General features: G+C 40.2%; 3 protein-coding genes across 7 annotated transcripts in view; all 3 read left to right on the plus strand.

Moving 5' to 3' along the window:
* Positions 1-2,967: 2,967 nt before the first annotated feature.
* Positions 2,968-10,752, plus strand: pink1 (PTEN induced kinase 1). The gene is made up of 8 exons (XM_083895718.1): positions 2,968-3,411; positions 4,943-5,230; positions 5,339-5,442; positions 5,545-5,727; positions 7,541-7,704; positions 7,790-7,917; positions 8,752-8,982; positions 9,593-10,752. Exons 1-8 carry the CDS (start codon positions 3,049-3,051, stop codon positions 9,857-9,859), a joined length of 1,728 nt encoding a protein of 575 aa, XP_083751844.1. The 5' UTR covers positions 2,968-3,048; the 3' UTR covers positions 9,860-10,752.
* Positions 10,753-11,835: 1,083 nt separating this feature from the next.
* On the plus strand, positions 11,836-15,326 carry agmat (agmatinase (putative)). Its single transcript, XM_083895238.1, has 7 exons — positions 11,836-12,119; positions 12,899-13,101; positions 13,190-13,238; positions 13,385-13,580; positions 14,205-14,384; positions 14,692-14,776; positions 14,878-15,326. Exons 1-7 carry the CDS (start codon positions 11,854-11,856, stop codon positions 14,949-14,951), a joined length of 1,053 nt encoding a protein of 350 aa, XP_083751364.1. The 5' UTR covers positions 11,836-11,853; the 3' UTR covers positions 14,952-15,326.
* A 6,442-nt stretch (positions 15,327-21,768) lies between these two features.
* hspg2 (heparan sulfate proteoglycan 2) overlaps positions 21,769-24,335 on the plus strand; it is a 123,107-nt gene continuing 120,540 nt past the window's right edge. For all 5 annotated transcript variants that reach the window (XM_083894777.1, XM_083894780.1, XM_083894779.1 and 2 more), the window contains exon 1: positions 21,769-22,187. In XM_083894777.1, coding sequence (XP_083750903.1) covers positions 22,125-22,187 — 63 coding nt within the window. In that variant the 5' untranslated portion in view covers positions 21,769-22,124. The remainder of the gene's footprint in view (positions 22,188-24,335) is intronic.

Consider the following 24,335-nt stretch of genomic DNA (forward strand, 5'->3'; position numbering starts at 1 on the left):
CTGGGACATTTAAGTTCCCAAATCAATATTCAAATGATATTTGATTTCATTCTGTCCTGTTGATCTACAGGGTGATTCCGGCGGGCCCCTTATCTGCTACGGCAGATTGGTCGGCATTGTCTCCTGGGGTATCGGCTGTGGATTAAAACGCTTCCCTGGTGTTTACACCAACATAAACAGCTTTATTGTATGGATTATGAGAACAGTGGTTACAAATTATTGATGGTTAAAGCTGTTGGTTTGCATAGACCTTGAATAAAAAAAAAATGCCAACTTTACACAGTTTATTTGCAATATGACTTTGAGGTAAGCTGTGTTTCTTGGAAATGTTTTTGTTCATTCATTGCTTTTAGCTGAGATATAGAAATAATCCTTGGCCTTTAATTCTAGTAGTAGTAGAACAATACTGTATGTCAAATATGGCTATGTTATTTCGGAGAATCGTCCCCAATGATTTGGCCTTGAACACAAGACGAGTACTGAATGAAGGAATAAACCAACCTGAAAGTTAATGTGAATTATTTTTTTGTAAGTTGGGTGTCTGTTTCTGCTGTCTTTACAACAGAAAAGAAAAAAGTCCTATCAGGAAAAAATATATATATATATACTTTCCAATATACAAATGTTTGTTGCATTCAAGTCACTGCCAAATTAGATCACATGATACTGATTAAGGGCCACACGGTTGGTGTAGTGCATTGGTTCTCAAAGTGCGGCCCGCAGAAACATTTCCGGCAGCCCGCAAATGAATTACAGTTGATAGTTTTAATCCAGGAGCTACTAAGCTAATTAAATGTTTATTGGACATTACTGGATACAGACCAATACGTGTAAACTGTAGAACTGCAATCTGGTCATTAAGATTTATTACAAATGGGATTTCTTTCTGTTTTTTTCCTCTTTGGCGGCCCTCAGTCCAATGTTGGGTTCCTAAATTGGCCCTCAGGTATCAAAACTTTGAGAACCCCTGGTGTAGTGGATAGTGCTCTTGCCTTTGCAGCACCAGGTTCGAGCCCCAGTTGGAACAAGGGCTTTTCTGCATGGAGTTTGCATGTTCTCCCTGTGTGCATGTGGGATCTCCAGCTTCCTCCCACACTCCAAAAACAAGGAATATGGGGATTAGGTAAATTGGTCACTGGTTGGTTGTTGGAATGGTTGTTTGTCTCTATATGTGTCCCTTCGATGGACTGGCGAACTGTCCAGGGTGTGACCCCGCCTACCGCCCTATGTCAGCTGAGGTTGGCACAGCACCGTGTTTTTTATCATTGGCCCTCTACTGTCAGTCAGAAAAGGACTTTAACAAATTGCTTTCATCCTCACGTGAAGTCCATTCAGTACACTTTATTGACTATTTCATTTGTTTTTTTCCCAGGATAGACTTTAACTTTTTAGACTTTTTACCAGGTCACCAGAAAATCTGTTTGTTTCCTAACCTGTTTTTCTCTCTGCGTCACTCGTCGGATCCCTTCACCAAGTGCAACCAGAACAGAGTAATTTGAGATAAAAACACAAATTGAAGGACAGCCCGCCCAGAAAAAAAGGAGTGTTTAATTTCTATGTCAAATCTAATATCAATTCCATGTCAGCTGCAGTCAGCAAACAGCAGGAAAATCATTTTCAGGTCAAGATAATAGTGGAGCGGTTCTCATCAAATTAATAACTCCCAACTTATGTTTCACGAGTGAAGCGAGAATGCACAGGAAAGGAGGTGTCGCCATTTTGTTTATGAAAACTTCCAGGACAAGAAAATGTAATATGGAACTTTTAGCTTTTTTTTTTTAAATGTTGCTGCTCAGATGAGATCCCGTGTAACCAAAATACGATGCACAGAGTTTTGATGTCTCACTCGCTCATTGTCTACAGCTTAAAATGTGAGAATTTCATTTTAATATGGAAACATTTTATTTATTTATTCCATGTTTCAAATAGAAATCAACAATTATGAGGTGTTAGCAACATTTTGCCACATTTAGCTTCAAACAGTGAAAAGCAATATTATATATATATATATATATTATATTATATATATATATATATATATATATATGTATATTATATTATATTATATTATAAATGTATTAAACTTTACACCGAAAAACGTGAAGCTAAATATTTAGCTAATATGCAAATTCACAGTGCCGGTCACAGGAAGTACCAAAATAAAAGCTCTAGATGGACAGACTGCTATTATAGAATAAAATATCAAATTAAAACCAACTTATCGGAGGAAACGAACACTTACACATACACACAGACATATATTAGCGTGATAATAACGCCATAAAAACAAAAAACAAACATGTACATTGAGTTTTTAGTGTCCCCTCCCTAGAGGGTACGGGACTCATGACCAGGGGCCGACGGTGTATAGGGACGATTTGGGCGCGACCTACCATCTAGGAGGAGAAAGATAATTTTTTTTCATACTTGTTAGCTGTTTATGGCTCTTAGCAGCGGACAGCACTCATTTGAAGCTACGTTCGTTAGCGTGTTTGCTAACATTGTTGATGTTTGTATAGCTCAGGGTTTAACTGCAGGTTAAACTTCATGCAAATCAGACAATCGGACTGTTTTGTGTAAGAGAGTATTATTCTAAGATGCCTTTAGCAACACATCTAAAGATCCAATTCTGCACTTCTGAATAATTTGACTGCACTATCTTGTCACATGTTTGTTGTATGTATCTGGTAAAGGTTGTGAAAGCTCTTGATTCTTGGTCATTTAATAAATACTTGACTTAAAATGCTGGCTTTATGTGGTTGCTGGACACATCCTGTTAAGCTATTTTACAGCATACATTAGATTCATGTAAATAATATTTTTGTTTATGGCCCCTACAGACTCTAGAATCGCCTCTGACCTTAATCATTATCAGAAAAAATCCATCGAAACATAAACATACATTCGTCGCACATGCGCAGCCTTTGAAGTCGGTCGACTCGGCTCAGCGTTTGTGCGCATGCTCAGTGACAGTTGTTTACACATCGGCGTCCTTGTCTTTGGGGAAACCCGAGCGTCGCTGGCGTAGTTCACCTCCGCGAGTAAATTATGTCTGTGAAACACGCCATTAGTCGCGGGCTCGAGCTGGGCCGCTCGGTCTTGCAGCTGGGTCTTCTCAAATCCGGTGTCCGAGTCGCAGCAAAGCTCCGAGCTGACCGTTTTCGTGTCGGCCCGTCGGTGCGCACCGCTCAGCCTCAGGCTTTCCTGCCGTCTCGGTACCGCTACTACCGCTCCTCTCTGCGGGGCCTGGCCGCTCAGCTACAGTCCGCCGGCTTCAGGAGGTGGCGGCTCACTGGCGCCGGGTCACCGCGGAACAGGGCCCTGTGTTTGGCCTTCGGTCTCGGTGTGGGGCTCATCGAAGAACAGCTCGAGGATGACAGGAAGAGTGCGGCGACATGTCAGGAGATCCAGGTAAGCTGTACACAGTGTGTCGTGGTAGTTGCCAACGGCGAATAATGGTATAATAATGTTATTCTAAACTTATGACTTAAAGGGACAATGTGTAGTATTTATGGGTTTTTATAATCCAAAATCCACTTTTTTATACATATTATGTGCTCCTGCATTGTCTAGTCGCTGTATAATAGTTTTTGTTTCATTTTCGTAGTGTTTCAAAAAGTCATGTAAAATAACATGGTCGCGGGCCGCGGTTGCATAGCCACTGTTAGCAGCGAGACGCCATGTTTCTACCGGAGCCTGTAAGGACAAACGCGAGAGTACAAAACAAGCGTCTCTTTACTTGTAGCTGAAGTCCCGCCTCCTCTCTCTCCGCTTCGTCTGCTACGGCCGCGGTAGCTCGCCCTCTCCCTCGCCTCACGAACCTCATCTGCTGACACGGAGAAAGACGACGAGGACGACATTTGACCGGCTGAGGACACCGTAGCGCTCAGGGAAGGGAGGGGGTGAGCAGAGGGGCAGTTCTTTGTTGTAAATTTCATCCTCTCCTCTAGATGGCACTATAAAATACTTACTTCACTATATAATGACGTAATTTGTCGAGTTAAATCTCCGAACTATGAAGCTGTTAACAACACATTTGTGCTGAGTCATTTCAAATGCACGGTTCTCCAAATGTGGAACAAAACAACCCAAACATGACTCTAAATGACTGCTAAAATGTGCATTGTCTGTCCGATATGTTTTTGACCATTCTGATACCGATCAATATCAAATTCCCATTCTTGTTAAAATCAATAAAAATATTTTAAAAGCAGAAAAAAGTTATTAATGCTACTACTAGTAATGATAATAATAATACTATACATGTCTGATACCAAACAGTGCTGATTGTAATGTTGGACAGGACCAAAATATTATATGAATTTTTATTCATTAAATGATTAAAAAAAGTGACAAAATGGCCAAACACCATCTAAGTCTCTTTTGTCATTATTAGCCACCTGTATTCTCAAACAATTCATAACAAATATATACATATTTAGAGGGTATCCGCTCGGTCTTAAATCCAATAATTTGAATTTATCTAAGCCGAATTGCAAGTTCAGCGATTTGTGGCTCCAATTTTCCTTCATGTCTTTTGTACTTTTTTGCCAGTATGGATTTGAAATGGGTCTTAAATTGTATTCATTATGGTCTTAAAAAAGTCTTAAAAAGTCTTAAATTTGACTTGTTGAAACCTGCAGAGACCCTGTATTTAAACGTTTGCAACATCACAGGAAATATCTAAACTCAAAGGGGGTGATGTTTAAGATTGGGGTTTTTTAAGCGCTCTGCTTTCACTACCATATTCATGTACAGTATATTATTCAACCAAATCCGCAAGAGAAGACTGTTCATAGTGAACATGCCACATTTCATCGTGTACTACTTATTCCATTTTATTGAAATATAAAGTTCTGCCCACTAGGATTGATATTTAAATGTTTCTGTTGTCCAAAACTGTCTCAAAAAGAAGGACATGTTTTGTATTTTTCCCCTCCAGGTTGTGTTTAGGAGGAAAAAGTTCCAAAGCCCTCTTGCGACGTTCGCCTCTGGATATAAACTGGACGATTACATCATTGGGAACCAGATTGGGAAAGGCTCCAATGCAGCAGTGTACGAGGCTGCAGCTCAATCTGCCTCTCCAAAGGAAAGTGACAGCAAGTGCTCCCTGGTGCAGCTGAGAGACGACGACGCCGACGTCGAGGAGGAAGGAGCGAAGGCTCGGTCTGTGATGTGCTGCTCGCTGAGGAGCTTCCCTCTGGCTATCAAGATGATGTGGAACTTCGGAGTAGGTTTTTACAGTTTGTATTTTAATAAAAGAAAACAATCCTCTGTGGGAAAATAAATCACAGGTACACATCACAGAACTGACTGGTCTTTTTTTTTTATGTTGCAGGCAGGTTCATCAAGCGAGGCAATACTGAAATCCATGTCACAGGAGCTGGTGCCTGCATCGGCCCAGGCTGTAAAGCAGGAAAAAGAGCAAATTACCCTCGATGGGTGAGTATTTTCACTGTACTTTTACAAGATCTTGCTGCAATGAACATAGTGTTGGAAAGACATTAACAAATGACTCTTTTTGTCGTTGCTTTCCACATTCAGACAATTTGGATTCCTGCCCAGAAGAGTGTCGGCACATCCAAATGTGATCAGAGTGTACCGGGCTTTCACAGCAGACGTTCCCTTGCTACCAGGTGCACAGGAAGAGTATCCCGATGTGCTGCCAACCAGGCTTAACCCAGCTGGCCTGGGCAACAACCGCACTCTTTTCCTGGTCATGAAACAGTAAGACCTGCTGTTTTTCATCAAAACTCAGTTTGAGAGTTGTTTAATACTGCAGGTCCCAGAATTCTAAAGGAGGAAAAATATTTCCAGTATGTATCCAATGGCACTTTTCTATTATAGAGTTCTCGCACTGACTGGACTCAATAGTATAGTAATGTAGTAATAACTAGAAAGGCACTCGGCGAGCACTTTAGAATTTGAAAATCTACTCTTACCATTGATATATTGGCAACATATACAAATATTTTAGCCTAATCATTTAGGGGGAATGTGCTGTGAAAAAAGTTGTAGGCACAGTGTCTACAAATTACACCCTGCCGGCGCTCCTGGGTCAGACAGCGAGTGTTGTAACCAGTGATAGCGTCTACGGGTCACGGGCAAAATGTAATCTCTGGTTCCACATTGCGGACATTTCCTGAAAATGTCATCCAAATCCGCCCATGACTTTTTCAAATTATGTTGCTAACAGGCAAACAGACAGACAGACAAACAAACAAACTCTGGCGAAAACATAACCTCCATGGCGGAAGGCAATCGGAGATTGCAGACTTCACCACATTCGCTCAACAAGCCTCTGGCGGCCTCTGTTGGTCATATTGGCAAGTGTGGAAGCACAGACAGACACACAGAGCCGCTAAAAACAATACTTCACTGCCTCTCTGTGGGGTGAAGTGATAATAAACTTTATTTGTGTAGCACCTTTCAAACAAAGATTGCAGCTAAACAAACACAACACGGGGTGGAATAAAATAGGAAAAGTCAAAAAGGAAAAACCCTGTTTTAAAGGGGAAATAAGTAGTTTATAGTGCCATCTAGAGGAGAGGCTGAAATTTACAACAAAGAACTGCTCCTCTGCTCACCCCCTCCCTTCCCTGAGCGCTACGGTATCCGCAGCTGGTCAAATGTCGTCCTCGTCGTCTTTCTCCGTGTCAGCAGATGAGGTTCGTGAGGCGAGGGAGAGGGCGGAGCTACCGCGGCCGTAGCAGACGAAGCGGAGAGAGAGGAGGCGGGACTTCTGCTACAAGTAAAGAGACGCTTGATTTGTTCTCTCGCGTTTGTCCTTACAGGCTCCGGTAGAAACATGGCGTCTCGCTGCTAACAGTGGCTATGCAACCACGGTCCGCGGTCATGTTATTTAACATGACTTTTTGAAACACTACGAAAATGAAACAAAAACTATTATACAGCGACTAGACAATGCAGGAGCACATAATATGTATAAAAAAGTGGATTTTGGGTCATATAAACCCATAAATACTACATATTGTACCTTTAACTTTGAGATAAAACAAATAATGCAAATAAAACATTTAAGTACAACACAGGGTGGAATAAAAAAAAAAGGACCCCAGAGTAAAAAAGATCATTTTTAAGTCTTCTTTTAAAAATGGTAGCATAGGGATAGCACCTTCAACAGACTGCCGGCCACTGATTGGTAGAGAGTGTCGTCACTGGAAGAGTCGTGAGCACAACGTCCGTCACAGGAATCAAACAGAACAATGCCGTACTGTAGATCAGTTTAAAGGACTTTTAAAAATCTTGAAACGAGCCTTAATCTCCAACATTTCTAAAATCTCAATACAGAGCGAGATTTGTGACGATGGTTTGAATGTACAGGATATTTGTTTATGTTTTACACAGCTCACCTTTGTTACGCTAACAGAAACGTCGGTTTCCATGCTGTTACTTTCGGTACTACTTTTACACAACAGATGAACAACATCATTAATTGTATAAATGGCTGGATCTAAATGTATGATAAGAGACACAAAGGTTCAGGTGCATTAGCAGCCTGTCTTCTTCTTTGCCTTAGCTATCCATACACACTGCGACAGTACCTGGAAGTGTCCGCACCGAGCTGCAGGCAGGGCTCGCTGATGGTGCTGCAGCTGCTCGAGGGGGTCGACCATCTGTGCAGACAGGGCGTGGCTCACAGAGACCTCAAGTCAGACAATGTGCTGTTGGAGTTTGACTCAGGTGAAATAAACCGTAAGAGACAAAATCCCACAGCAATGCAGGTAACAGTCAATTTGGCGTTTGACTTTGTTTTGCCTCGGTGCAGGTGGATGCCCTCGTCTAGTGATCTCTGACTTTGGCTGCTGCCTGGCTCAGCGTGACTCGAGTCTGCAGCTGCCCTTCAACAGTGTGTGGGTCAGCAGAGGAGGGAATGCCTCACTCATGGCACCAGAGGTAGGCTGAAAGGGATAGGCCAGTTTTGTTTTCTTTTAAAGGAGACATATTACACCCTATTTCTACAAGTGAACCAAGTTCCCTGGTGTCCTAAAGAAAATGTCTGTGACATGCTTTGGTCAAAATACCTTAAGGATGAAGCACCACAGCAGTTCAATCACTCTGCCAAAACAGCCCTGTTCAGAACACTCGGTTTTGAGTGCCTCTCTTTAAATGCAAAAGCAGTTAGCATTTGGAAAAGCCATCATTTGCCGACTCTAGCCGGCACATTGCCGTCATATTTGAAATGTATCCTCTGGACACGTAAATCCTCTGTGGCTGGAAGTTTGTGTAGAACTCTGTGCTGCACTGTGCAGCCAAGAATAGAACACTTTGCGGACTTCCACTCTTCCGGATACTATTGCCCTCGCCTGCACTCTCTGCGTGCGGAAGTCATATTTTATTTTTTTAAAGGTGGCCACAAAGTTTTAATTTGCGTAATATATCCCCTTTAAAAATGGGGTTGTATGAGGTATTGACACTTAGGGTTGGGCAATAATTCAATAACACTATATAACATATATTGATGTTATGGTTATGCACTGTGCAAAGACATTTGGAGGCAGAAGAACACATTATTACTATTAAATGTTTCTCCAAATTTCAGTCGCAATCTCTTAACTATCTGACAAACAATGTATTTTTGTGTTTATAAAGGATACTTGCCAATAAAAATGTTCTTAAATCTAGTGTGGTTGCCTGGCATAGTGCTCAGTGAGTAGTTGTGATAAAGATATTCATTCACACGGGTTAACAGTTGACTATAATGAACCATATGTTTATTCAACCCCTCAGGTTGTGACTGCCGTTCCAGGCTCTGGTGTGGTGATCGACTACAGCAAATCGGACGCCTGGGCTGTGGGTGCCATCTCCTACGAGATTTTCGGCAAACAGAACCCGTTCTACAGAGCCGTGGGACTGGAGAGCAGAAAATACGAGGAGACGCAGCTTCCTTTGCTGCCCTCTACTGTTCCTGCTGAAGTGCAGTCACTGATCAGGTTGCTCCTCAGGAGGAACCCGAACAAGGTAGAGAGGGTGTGAAGGGTGTTGTTGAGTCGATGATATGCAATCAAATGTCCTTAACAGTTAAAATCATATAAATTAGGTTTCATCGTAGAAGTATTTGATAATATTCAGTACATTTAGTTTTCATTAGCAACTTTTATTTTTTTTTTAATCTTTATTTGACCAGTAAAAGACATACACACAAAGACAAGGTGGGCACAAACATCAAAATCACTCAGCATCCAAAACTGCAAACATTTCAAGGTCGGCTACAACAATAAAAGCCTCAGGATAAATATCAACAGCAACTTTAATTTTTAAAATCCTTATACATATTAATAAAATAAGCAACATACTCGTTCATTTCTGTGTGGTAATGTGTTGAAGACAAAATGATCAAACAAAATTAAAGTTTAACTACAAATCGGTTCCAAAGTTACATTACATATTGTACATTTTGTCCATAAAAATATGTATTTAAAAAAAAACGGCTTGTTTTATGTCATGGGTTAGGTTAGATTTTAAATAATGATAAACTGTCGCACAAACGATTGCTTTGTAATTGGCTGTAAACAGTAATTTTTTTCTTCCACTTCCACGATCCTCACTGACGATTCCCTTTACTCCGCAGCGCCCCAGTGCTCGCGTCGCTGCTAATATGCTACATCTCGGCATCTGGGGACGGAATGCCCCGGCCGGTCAGAACAGCGTTGACATGAAGAAGCTGGCCGACTGGCTGCTGTGTCAGTCTGCCGTGGTTCTCCTGAAGGGCTGCTGCGGACCCAGTGGGAACAGTGTGGAGGCGGAGCTTCAGAGGAGCTTTTTGTCCAACCTGGAGCTGGAGGACCTGCGCACCGCTGTGCGCTTCCTGCTGTATGGACGACAGCTGCAGCCATAAGAGTCCCGTGTACGGATAGGCTGGGAAACTAGAGTCAAAAGTTGCTTTCATAGTTATAAAACATCTATATTTATACTGTTTTACAATATCTGCCTCTGGCCGGCTAAATAGAGGAGGAAAAGCATCAACTACTGTCGATAACAAAGCACTTAAACACAAGCTTCAAAGCACTTTTAGGTATCAGTGGTGAAAGCATATGCAGATCATTTAGATCAGGGGTTCTCAGAGTTTTGATACCTGAGGGCCAATTTAGGAACCTAACATTGGACTGAGGGTCGCAAAAGGAAAAAAACCAGAAATAAATCCCATTTGTAATCATTTTAATGACCAGATTGCAGTTCTACAGTTTACACTTATTGGTCTGTATCCAATAATGTCCTACAAACATTTAACAAGCTTAGTAGCTCCTGGATTAAAACTATCAACTGTGATTCATTGCGGGCCGCCACAAATGTTTCTGCGGGCCGCCATTGGCTCGCGGGCCGCACTTTGAGAACCAATGGTTTAGATTAAAATAATAATTTCGCTACAGGTGTCAGATTTCACCGTGTTGGGGACATGTTTTCATCTTCACAGGTAACATGCAGCACATACATTGAACTTTCTATCAGTCCATCAAACAACAACAACAATCACTTTATTCCCTATCTTGCACAAATAAATGCGTAGATGCGTAGTATTGACAATGTTGATGATCAGCGTGGATCCATGCGTTTCAGCGCTGACCAACATGAATGTGTTTTGCACTTTATGTCCATGTTTGCACTCTCTCAGAGCCGTATGTGTGCGGCCTACTGGTGTTTTGTTGTGTGGCTAGATTATGTAGAGTAGGGTAATTATATTCTGGTAAGTATATGTATATTTTGGATAGAATAAAGATACGTTTAAAATTGTCTCCTTGATTGTTCGTCTTTGATTTTCAGTAAAGCTCCCAACTTTGCTGTATTGCCCATCTGGACTCTTTTTTTTTTTTACAACAGGTTTTTACAGAGAAGATCAGTTAAGTTCCCACTACAGTTGTGATCTTTTTATGCATTAGCCATAGTTGGTGGTATAGTGGCTGAATGTGAGGAAGTTGCAAGATGGGGCAAGTACATGCATGATATCCACTGTTCACTGCAGCAGTACAAATGCAGCGATATCCTGTCCAATTCCTTGCCTAAAAGAACTTAATCTCGCATTGCAGGAGGTTTTCTGCAACCGTTCTGAGTGTGCGACATAAAGTTGATTCGTTGCCACGATAAAGAGTGTGCAGTGACCAGCCGCATCCCAACCCGCATTACCAACCCTGTGAAGTCCCGTGAGACAAACTATGTTTCGTAAACCGTGGGCTATACAAATAAAGATTGATTGATCCCCAGTCCCCCTTAAACAACAATGGGCGATTTGCAATGACATCTCAGTAGGAAACCCCCCCTAAAGGGGCCCCACCTCACGTTAACCTGTGTGAAGTCATCGTTCTGCAAGTTCGAAAATGAAGAGGATTAATTACAGTGTAATGCATATATATTTTTTACTCCGTTTATATATGTTTATTTCAGTTATTTACAGTATTGCATTGTTCTATATATTTATATTGTTTTATAATGTAGGTTCTTTACATTGTAAGTTTAAAAGTTTTTTACAGTATTTTATTTTTCTATATTTTTATTTTCCCATACTTTCTAATTACAAGGTTTTTCCATGTTATTTCATTCATTTTGGAAAAAAAAATATTTTGAACTCATTTTGAACTACATTTTTTTCTGTCAGATTATTTGTAACATAATGGTGATGAACACTGGTTGGAAGGAGCCCCCTGGGAATTTTTGCTTAGGGCCCCTACAGACTCTAGAATCGCCTCTGGCTGGAGGTCTGAATGGGTACAGGACTGTCTCCACCTCCACTAAACACATGTGACTGTGTTTTACCAGCAGAGGGCGCCGCTCACTTTCCAAGCCTGCGCTTGGTGTCGTCAATCATGTTGAACATATGAACTTTGCACACAAGCAACCATGTTCTTCTCGCTGTGCAGAAACCTGAACAGTGTCCGCGCTGCGACAGCGGACTTTTCCTCACTGCGGACTTTACGCATAACAAACCCCACCAGGACGTACTCGGGGAACCGCTACAATGTTCCACCCAGCGCCGAGTTTGTCGCACGGGTGTCGGGAATCCCCACCATGGCCAAACTGCCTTTCCAGGAGACGGCGGAGGGGCTTGACGCCGCGTTTGTCGGCGTCCCGATCGACACGGGGACTTCGAACCGACCCGGAGCGAGGTGACGTAAAAAGCAGTGCCGTCCACAGACATTTCAGGGGTCAGGGGCTCAAGTGAAATAGTGGTCACCTCTTCGTTATCATGATTAAAACACATAACACACAGTTAGAGTGTACAGTCAAAGCGACGGTGTATTAGGGCCAAACTGAAGAATAAAGTCACAATATTGTGCAAATAAAGTCGTAATCTTTCGAGAATAAAGTGGTAATTTTTATTCACGCAAAATACAACTAAATGTGTTATTCTTGTAATATTCTGACTTTTTTAATGTTACGATTACGACTTTATTCTTGTAATATTACGACTTTACTCTCGAAAAAAGTATGACTTTTCTCATAAAATTACGACTTTATTCTTGTAATATTACAACTTTATCCTGTAATATTACAACTTTATTCTTGTAATATTACGACTTTATTCTCATACAATTACAACTTTATTCTTGTAATATTATGACTATTCTCATACAATTACAACTTTATCCTGTAATATTACAACTTTATTCTTGTAATATTACGACTTTATTCTCATACAATTACAACTTTATTCTTGTAATATTACAACTTTAATCTTGTAATATTACGACTTTATTATCATACAATCACGACTTTATCTTTTAATATTACAACTTTATTCTTGTAATATTACGACTTTATTCTCATACAATTACGATTTTATTCTTGTAATATTACGACTTTATTATCATACAACTACAACTTTATCTCTTAATATTATACATTTTCACAGATTCAAATATGACACAAAATATCTCCCGTACAGGTTTGGCCCCCGTCAAATCAGAGTCGAGTCTGCCATGCTGAGGTCGTACAACAGTGGCACCAGGGCGGGGCCATACGAGTCCCTCATGGTCGCCGATATCGGGGACGTCAATGTGAACATGTACGACCTGAAGGACACCTGCAAACGCATCAGGGAGGCCTACAGAAAGATCGTCGCCACGGGCTGCATCCCTCTGACCATGGGTGAGGCGATATCATAGAAATAGCCTCATGAGAATGAAATTCAAGCAGTTTGAGGGTGAAATGTTGATCGAGTTGTGATTGTCTGCAGGTGGCGACCACACAATCGCATATCCAATCCTGCAAGCCATTGCTGAAAAGTAAGTAGGTTTTGGATTAATAAATAACACACTAACTGAAACTAATCATTTGTCATAAAAAAATGGCTCGAAAACACGTGTAAATACTGAATCATTTCATACTCATTTGCAGCTCACACTGTCTTTGTTCTGTGATATCTAACCAGATACGGTCCAGTGGGCCTGGTCCACGTCGATGCTCATGCTGACACCAGTGACGTGGTCTTGGGGGAGAAGATTGGACACGGGACTCCCTTCAGACGCTGTGTGGAGGAAGGGCTTCTGGACTGTAAGAGAGTGGTCCAGATCGGCCTGCGGGGTACGGGCTACTCTGCAGATTCATACGAATGGAGCCGAGCCCAGGTATTCTGCTCAGGGTTGCTCTAGCTCGTCTTCATACGCTCACAGAGGAATGGTAGCAAATACGGCAAAAACAGCGCTTTCACTGAAGCTCAGCTTCTCTTGGAGTCAATGGACGTTATTTGCTAGGTGATATGTAAATAAAAACACTATTATAACATATAAAACAACATATAACATTTCAGTTTTACGTAATTATCGCATTTCCTTGTTCTAGCTGTTCATTTATTTTATGACATTATGTATAAACTAGAAAAGCACTCGGAGAGCGCAGACCTCGGCCAAGGCAGCTCAGCCCCCTCACAAAATAGCGATACAAATAGTGATAGCAAGTACGGATCACAGCCAAAATGTAATCACATGTTCCTGGTCGCCATTGCGGACATTTCCTGAAAATTTCCGTCCGCAACTTTTCGAGTTATGTTGCTAAGAGAGAAGACGGACAGACAAACAAACTCCGGCGAAAACATACCTCCTGGCGGGGGTCTATATTCACTACTAAAGTACAGGTTGTGCTGGTTTGTTTCCCAGTATGTTTGTTATGCTGACAGACTCAATTGGTCACCTTCATTATTGCTGCAAAGATTCCAGTCTTTCCAACAGATATTCCTCATTTGCATATTGCAGGGTTTCCGGGTGGTCCAAGCAGAAGAGTGTTGGTTCAAATCTCTCGCGCCTCTGATGGCTGAGGTCAGAGGTCAGATGGGCAGTGGTCCAGTGTACCTCAGCTTCGACATTGACGCCCTTGACCCGGGGTTTGCGCCGGGAACAGGCACGCCAGAGATAGCAGGGCTCACTCCCATCCAGGTAAATGTGAAGCAACAACAGTCTTCTATTCAATTCTTCATTGTAACATCTTACAATGTATGTAGAGTAGAATTTCTTCATCTATATATATTTCCTTTTTTTCATTTTCCTTCATATTTCTTAATATTCTTGTATGTTTACAGTCTTAGAGCGACTCAGGAGTGTAACAATGCATGTGACAAATACAACTCCTGAATTCGGCATCCAAAGAAAATGTCATCCAATTTCCCACAGATATATACAGAGATATATTTACGAGTACACAGTATGAATATTAACACATTTTTGTCACCTCGGCGTGATTCAGGGAGTTGAGATTATCCGAGGCTGTCGTGGTCTGAGCCTTGTCGGCTGTGACCTGGTGGAGGTGTCTCCCCCGTATGACACCACAGGTATTTGACACATTTCGTTTTTCATCTGAATATATATATATATATTTATACACAATGTCTGCCACCATTTATACTTGTTTTTTTTTTTTCTTTGATAACAGGGAACACTGCATTGACCGGTGCCAACCTCCTCTTTGAAATGTTATGTGTCCTCCCAAATGTTAAATATCACTGATCTGAATAGACCACAATAGATCACAGAGCGATAATAATCACAGAAACCTGATTTTTTAAATGTCGTTCTGCTGAATAAAGGCCTGTATGTACTCCGTAGGAAGTAGTTCTCTCTCACAGGGCTGCGAGAAAAGAACAACGTCATTGTTCTTTTTGGGTTTTTATGCACAACTTCTTTGGGAGTTCTTGCAGCCTGTTCTTGACACATGGTCTGGGCAGAACTTCTTGTGTGGTGTCCGACAACTATTGTGTGATTGGCCAGAAATCTGAAGTTGTTAATGCATGAGAACTTCTTGCAGAGTATGTACAGACCTTTAGCTGCTGAAGTTCAGCTGAATGGAATTTATACAACCATACACTATCAATTGAAAACTACATTAATGGAATGTATTTTTTTCTCAAATAAAAAATATATAAAATGATGTTGTCTAATATCTATTATAATTTTTTTTACAATTGTTGTTTTTTGTGTGATGTGACATACTCTATTCTACCAATATTACGATGAATTTATCAGTTTTTGACTCTTGGAAAACAGCGATAACTCAGAGAAGTAAGTAATCATTTCTACGGCTTTTCAATATCAGTTTTGAATGTAACTTAACTGGGCAGCAGCAGTGAATAATTGATAAGGAAACGTATTTAACCTTATTGACTAAAATACATTTTATTTATATATACATATATATATATATATATATGTATATATAAAAACCTATGCTGGGGGAAAAAATAATAATAATTACATATACACTGTATATATATATTATTTATTTTTTTTCCCCCAGCATAGGTTTTTTTATATATATGGGTGATACAGAAAGTTACCACAACCACACGAAGAGGAGGAGCGGCAGACACCGCGCTGCTGACGTCATACGGTGAGCGTGTGTTGTCATTTCCGGTTGTCTCGTGTACGTCCCGCTGCTGTACTTTTACTTCAACTCGGACACTTTTACAGCTACTTTTCTCACAAGTGTGTTTTAATACCGAACGAGTATTTAAAGACGCCACAGTTCCAACCATGAAACCCACATCTCTCTTCTTCTTTATCCGAAATTCACCGACGTATCTCGGCTCCACACCGACTTAGCAGTTAGCTTTAGCCGTTAGCAGTTAGCAGCAACTCACAGCTGTGCTTAATTGTTTCCGTGCCTCGTTTAGCTGTTGCTAGGTGTATTCTGGTAGCTGAAAGCGAAGCTCGGTTTTATTTTTCTATTAGTTTGTTTTTTTTACTAACGTTCTGGAGTTGGTGCAGTTTAGCTGCTTACGTTTCTCCAGCAAGAGAACACATGTTAACCAGGGTCGTCATTGAGAGTGACACGAGATAATTAATATTTGGTGAAATTCCACTTTAAGGCAAGGCAAGTGTATTTGTATAGCACCATTCTTACACAAGGCAATTCATAGTGCTTTACAGGCAGGAAATACATTTGAAATTAAAACACAATCAAGTAAAGAAATTAAAACCATTTAAAACATCAAACAATTTAAAATCAAGCAGAAATGAGTGTAATATAAAATCATTTGAAATTTAAGCAGAATAAATTCAAAAATCAATTATGAAATTAAAACAATTTAAAACATTAAACAATTTAAGATCAACAATTTAAAACATTTAACAACTTACAATCATGCAAAAAAAAAATACAATTTAAAATCATTATTTTAAAATCATTAAAAAGGAAAGTTAAAGTGGTTGAAATTGATAATATTAGAAAGCTGCAGTAAACAATAATGTTTTTTAACCCTGATTTAAACAAGCTGACAGTTTGTGCACGCCTCAGGTGTTCAGGGAGCTTGTTCCACAGGTGAGGACCATAGAAGCTAAATGCAGCTTCGCCCTGCTTGGTTCTGACCCTGGGGACGCTGAGTAAACCTCTCCCTGATGACCTGAGGGTTCTGGACGCTTCCTAATCAATGAGCAGCTCTGACATGTATTTAGGCCCAAGACCATTAAGTGAGAGCAAATATCATATCATATTAATGTACAGAAATGTCAGTAAAACAGAGATGTTATTAAAGTTGCTTTTGCCATGATTTAAATTAGGGATGTGAATCTTTGGGTGGCTCACAATTGGATTCCTATTCTTAGGGATTCGATTCAAAATCGATTCTCGATTCTACCGATTTGATTCATACGGTTCTCAATTCAAAAATTGATACAATGCATAGTGTGTTAAGGCAAATTATGGCGTCAAAACAATACAGTTTGTATAAGATAATAAAAAGTTAACATTTATTCATTCAAAACAAATAAAAACGTACTTACTGTACAAAATAATAACGTGCATAAATAAAAGCTTAGGCTAGCTGCCCTTTTCTCCCAGAATTTACAAAAATAAACTATACACAAATAACACAAACTGGTGTTTTGTGTGGTTTTTCAAAGTAGAAACTTTTTTTCTTTTTTTTTAACTGATTTTTGAAGTTTATGAATCGTTTCAGAATCGTGGATGATTAGAAACGCGATTCCTATGTGAATCGATTCCCCCCCTAATTTAAATCATCTGTTGGGTTGCAATAGTTTGTTGTCTTAAAAAAGTGGATCTCTGTCTTAAAAGTTCAGTAGCCAACTGTTTTATTATGACGTTTCAGGTATTACATATTTGCTTATTAAACACAGTACACGCGTGTACTTTACCAGACTCTTGACTCCAAACACCAGCGTGAGTGAGTCGAGTCACAGCAGATTTAGTTCATGTTCGCGACGCAAATTACCCTTAACAGTGAGTTGAAGGATGCTTTGGTTTCTGGGCCTATAATAATGGTTTGAGTCTAGTCTCCTCGACTCCTACTGAACACGCTGGACACAATTTTTCCAGTCATTTTGCTGATGGTAGACGAGGGAGGAGTCCTTTAATCACACCACTGTGGTCAGTGAGATGCTTCTCATATTTATATTCACTGGCAGAAAATGAAATGATCCCTGTCTTGTTTTCTAGATGAGCCTGAACACAGCACTGGAGCACATTTCTGCTCAGGAGATGGTTTAGTTTGTGACTAAGATTTAACATTCAGGAGATGATTGTTGTTGAAATTCTACAGCAATGTTTCTTATTTTGTTGTGTGACCTTTTTTTGTTTGATTGTCTTTTAAATGATTATTATGTGCCGATATGTGGGGCCTGATAATCTGTGTATTGCTGTTTCTCCATTTTATCGTCTTTGCAGACTTTGAATTTCACAAGACTCTGTATTATTCATCACATTTTGCACCAAAAGGCAGTTTTTTAAACTAAAATATTTTATTTTAAATTCCCTTTTCTTTTTTTACATTTCTTTTTTTTTTGTATTGCACAGCTATTACACATGGAATTATTAAGTAAAATTCCCATTCAACATTAAAAAGTGTTTTGCATGTTATTCAGAATGATGCAGGTGCACGCAGGACACTTAAGTGTGTGTTTTCACCCTAATCTGCTTCAGGATGGAAGTCTGTCTTATCAACACTGTTTGGTCTCAGTTCAAATGTGAGGTCAGAAAACTTAACAATAATTATGATCTAGCTTGAGGGTTGTTTTAATCTAAAACAGGGGTCTCAAACTGGCGGCCCCCCAATCGATTACATGTGGCCCCCCCCACTTAATATCATGTTATAATGAAAACATGGCTTCTCCGTCTTTTAAACACAGTGTGTAGCTGAGGCACAGCTGCCATTGAGGTGATAGAATATAATATATGTTTGCTAGCAATGTTTTTTATAACAGTAATAATAAGACATTATAAGGTCATTATTATCCCATTATTAAATGTATCATATACAACATTCGGGCGTTAGGGCCCCGAGCCACGAATGGCAGTGGCCAAAATTGCTCCTGGTACTAATTTTAATTACAGTTACAGTTACTATTATTGATATAATTGAACATAAATGTCTGTTTTTGATATTAATACATTAATTTTGCATCATAAATAGTATTAAGTATATGTGTGATTGTGTGAACAGTTGTTGTTTTTTCTTGGCCCCCTGGTCATTTGACTTTGAGACCCCTGATCTAGAACAACTCTTCTAATGCTGGATTGTTTCAGCATATACCATACACCAACCAGTGTAATAAACCTGTTCCTATCACCTAACCTTTTAGCCTGTTATGGTGAGCAAATGAGTGCAGCTCCTCTCCATTTCTATTCAGGGTTCAGCTTTTAATTGGCACAGCTGTGTGATCTCTTTCACATTACGTACACACTTACACAAGCTACTGACTTCAGGTCTGTTAAGTATCCTAACCATGTATTTCTGTCTTGTATTCAGCACATGGCTCTCATTGAATTGAATTGAATTAAATTTAGTCTCTCTTTTTTACTTGATGCTTGATTTGGTCGTTTTGTATCCACTCCATAGAGAAGCCATTTCAGCCTCTGGTGTAATGCCTCCCCTCATGCCAGTAGAGGGCGCTTCATGCTCATGTATACTGTGTGTTGATATTAATATCAGGTCTGCAATTTTATTTAAAATATCCTTCAAAATCTCAACCTTTACTTAATTAAAAATCACCTGTAATTCATTAAAAAATTTATTTAAGCCTCTCCTTTTGAGCCTCTCCTTGAGTATAAATAGCAGTAAATATAATTCTATACCATTAGTATGTTTACTTGACTGCTGTACTATATATTTGACTAATGTAGTTTACTTTTAGCCTGTACATAAATACTCTGGCTGTTTTATCTGTTTGTTTGTTTTTACCATGGACTTTAATCCTCAGTGGTACAGAAACACATTATTTGACTTCTTTTTATGTTAGGATATTGTATTATAAGAGAAGCTTCCTATACTTCATATGTTTTATAGGCCCAAAAATATTCAACAACAAGAATGTAGCATACAATTAATGAGATTAAAATGTACATTTGTAAAAATGAGACATCAGAACATGGACTATGTAATATTATGCACAGGTCTTAAACCACTTCAGCCAAACCCAGAGTGGAAACCTAATGAATGCCATCAGGAACACATGTGTTTCTCCTACTATTTTATGTCGGAAGTTCCTGCTGTTAAAAAAAAAAAGGGGTCTCTCTTTCACCAAGTTAATTCGAGACATGCTTGTGCATTAAATACACATTGGAAGGTGGCCAACATGTAAAATTCAATCACATCATTAAAAATGTCAAAGATCACAGACTTTGTTCGACATGCCGTCATTATTTTTGCACCTGCAAGGCAAACAACAGAGCTCGTGTTCAATACTCCATATATGTTGCTATATAAGAATGTTTATTTGGAGAAACTGAATATACTTGCTTGGTTTATTTATATAACTGTTTATTTAGAAGATGTTTAGTTTCCGTACTGTTACAGAGCTTTTCCACTATACAGTTCTAACTCGGCTCAACTCTACTCTACTCGTTGTGCTCGCTTTTCCATTCGTGATAGTACCTGATAACTGGTGCTTTTTTAGTACCTGAGCTGAACCGAAACTAAATGTGACATCGACAGACTGTCGGCCACTGATTGGCAGAGAGTGTTGAGCCCCGCGTCCGACACGGGAATCAAACCGAACAATGCCGATTTGAATAACCCTGAGCCGAAATCTCAACCCGTTCCGCTGTATTTTAGTCCGCCATCTTGTGCCTCCATGTTTCAACTGCAGCCCACACAAATAAACCAGCCTGAAAGTGCATTTTACGTTTACCACGTAAACAAAAAAGAACAACATCCAACGTTCTGGGAACCAGAAGAACATTTTTATAGAGGTTGTGTAAGAGGTTACCCTCGAAGGGACAGATGTAACTGTCATACAGAATAAATGGAACCAAATATAATGTAAAATAATGGTAACTACTCGCGATCTAGTGGCGGGATGCCGTCACTTTGCGGGTCACGCAATCGCCATGCATTGTGGGAAATGTAGTTTATGGTCAACGCACACCTTAAAGCAGCACAGACCTATTTTAACACAGGAGAACCAAGGGGGAAACCTTAAGGGAACGTGCTGGGCAGGACCGGCCCAAGGCATAAGCGAACTAAGCCGCTGCTTAGGGCACCGTGACCACTAGAGGGCCCCCAAGAGCAATTAACTAAAAGTTTGGTTTGCTGTTGTTTATTTAGTTTGTTGTTTATCCCCATTCTTACCAAAGCTTTTTCACAGTTTTTACATCGTTGTCAGATGTGATTATTTAACTTTATATTTTATTTATAAACCATGTGTATGACCTTGGTATGGGTGCCTCTGTTGATTTACATTAGTATTTAAGTTTTTGTTTAATATTTATTCGTTTATTGTATTTAATGCTGTGTATTTGACATACAAAATTGAAATTTTTGTATTACAGGAGTGGATTTTGAATCAACCCCCCCCCCCCAATATTGTGCACATTTTTAGATTTTCAGACCTTAATATCTTAATATTTTATTATAAACCGTTTGGTTTTATGTATTGATTCTCTGTGTCGCCAGTAGGGGGGAGTTGCTGATTTTGCCAAAATATTAATTGAAATATTTTTCTATAAGTTTGCAAATCTGGTGTCAACAAGAACTTCTCACATTTACAAGTGTATTCGTATTCGTGACAGAGTAGAACAAGTATAGAATACCTTTAGTATAGTAGGTGTGTGTGTGAATGATCAATACTCCCCATGGGCCCCATGGAGGCTTGGGCCGGCCCTGCAGAGTGTGTGGTCATGTATAGAGCTAACATGGGTCTGCAGGGTGGTGTATTGTACCCACACTGGGATTAGCTGTCTTCGCTTTCAGCACTCCCTGAATTCCACTCCGCCTTTTACATTTTTTTCCCTCTCTCTCTCCCTCTCTCTCTCTCACACACACACACTCTCTCACACACACACACACTGCACAGGACTTCCCTGTGACTTTGCAAAGCTGCATTTAGCCCGACTAACCTACAAGTTTCTGTGCGCACGGTGGAGGGAGAAGCGGAGCCGGGAAATCGCTACAAACAAAAACAAAAACGCGTTCAAAGGATCTTTTATTTATTTATTTATTTTATTTTTTAAATAATTGAACCTGTTGATTCAGTCTGATCGTGCTGTGGGGACGAAAGAGGAGCCAAGTAGCGGTTCTTCACAGAGAAGAAAGCCTGAAAAGGTGCAGGCTGTGAACACCGCTGCTGCTGCTGCTGCTGCTGCTGCTGCTGCTGCTGCAGGAGTGAAGAAGGTACATCGGCTGTTTTCCTTCCCCCAGCATTCGCAGCCTGTGCTGGGTTGGTGGAAAAATGGGCACTCGGACCTGCGGTGGACTTATCCTGTCCTTGATACTCACGTGCCAGCTGGTTACTGTAAGTGACCTCCACACTTGTTACTTCTTTTTCTTATTTTTTTCCCTTGTCCTCCTTCATTTGCAAGCCCCACAAAAAAGTGGCCGGTACAAGCCACTCATTCCTCCCCATAGATCAGCGTGCACAAGTTGGCAGGAGGTTTGATATTTGCTGGATAAAACATTTTCTCAATCAACAAGTAGACATTTTTACCATTCTGATTGCTGTAGTAGTTGCCAATGTTAGGCGGCTACTTACTACAGGTGAAGTTTTGTTGATATGTGTCATTATTGTGAAACACTAACTAATTATTATAAATGTTATTCTTCTAAAATATATATAAAAAAAAGCCTTTGGTGTGTTTTTCAGAATTATTCCCACCCTGTTTCACCTGTAGTAAGTAGCCGCCAGTTGCATTGGCAACTACTACAGCAATCAGAATGAGGAAATATATTTTTGGTGATTTTTTTTTTAAAATATTTAATTTCATACTGTTTCCCAATAATGGCATATATCAACAAAACGTCACCTGTAGTAAGTAGCTGTCCACCATTGGCAACTACTGCTGCAGTCAGAATGGTAAAATGTCTATTTGTTGATTGAGAAGATGTCTTTCGAAAACGAATATCAAACCTCCTGCTAACTTATGCACGCTACATAGATCCATAGTCGATTCAATCTCCACAAATGCACATGTGTATGTGATCTGTGTTGATGTTGCTATTTGTGGTGAGTAAATAAACAGTATGGTGTGTGTGTGCTGGTGCAGGGGCTGCTCGCTTGCAGGGGGGGGGGGGGGGCTGTGTGGAGGATTCACAGATTCCAGTGCACTCAGTCATATGTATCTCAGCAGCACATGTGCTGTTACGATGCTTTTAAAAGTAATCTGACAAACTAGAACCTCCTGTTGAGTGAAGGCGGGCTAAGTTTGACCACAGAAACAAGCTATTCATAGTCTCCCTGCATGCAGTCCTCCTCTCTTTAAACCTGGTCAAACTCGGGGCTACACATGAGTTATACCGTGTTTGTGCCATTTGGAATGGAACTTTATTTCGTAGCAAATGTGCATTTGTATCCGGTTCTTTTCACTCTTTTGTGCCTGTACATGCAAGTCTTCCATTTGTGAGTTAGTCCTGGAGAACCTGGAACCAGTCAGATTTAAAAGTTGGTGATTTGAACATCAAGTCGATCCATTTTGGGATCGTCCCAATACTGGTTTCATTTATGCAACTTTTAATTGTTTACTATACTGCAGAGCTGTAAATATCTCATATCCATTCTTTTGTTTTGTAAATCAGAAAAACATGTGATTTAAAGAAAGAAAAGAAAGGAATCTTTTAACATTAGAGAAGCTTGAACCGCGAGTGTTTACAAGTGTTTCTGAATAAATATTAGTTTGAGCTTCAGTACACAGTGGAATCATGGTGTAAATCCCAAATGAAAGAGTCTGAGATAAGTTTACTTTGCCGTATCTGTGGGATGAATTGTATACAGAGGATGAATGTGACGTAGCTTATGGGATTCGAGCCCCCCGTCCCCTCTCATCCGCTGTAGTAATTCCGTCTGGTCTCTCACCTTAATGCCCTCCGATAAAGAGAGCTGTCACGGTTCAGACGGCCTATTTTGTGACTGATCTGTGTTGATTTGATCTAAAGCCAAGTCTCTCCTGAATGATGGGGGACATATCTCATGGTCTATATAGAATGTATATGAGCAGTGGTTTGCCTGACGTTCGCAAAAGTTACACTGTCAAAACTTTTTTATGACCCCAAAAGTTTATTGTGTGGATTTCGTGATGTACCGCTTAGTTAAGGCCACATTATACTTCTCCGACTGCGTATGCGTTATCCGACTGCGTCACCACGGAGACGCCTCGAGCCTTTATACTTCTGCGTCGTGGTGACGGATACGCGCTGCAATTTCCCGCCCGATCAGTAGGGGTCGCTGCGCAAGGTTGTTGTGCTTCTGGCTACAGTGAGCAATGGTGTCGAGAGAAAAAAAGACTGTTGTTGTTGAAACAGTAGCCGTTTCTCACTTTTCTGTGTCACGGAACGCAGTTTTAAGATCATTTGAGGCGAGAAATTAGCCATTTAGAGTCTAAACGTGTTGTGTGTGTTAAGATATGACGTATTTATAGTTTGGCAGTGACATTATCGGCGGGGATCATCT

This window comes from Microchirus variegatus (assembly GCF_963457635.1).
Source record: "Microchirus variegatus genome assembly, chromosome: 9".
Taxonomy (NCBI): domain Eukaryota; kingdom Metazoa; phylum Chordata; class Actinopteri; order Pleuronectiformes; family Soleidae; genus Microchirus; species Microchirus variegatus.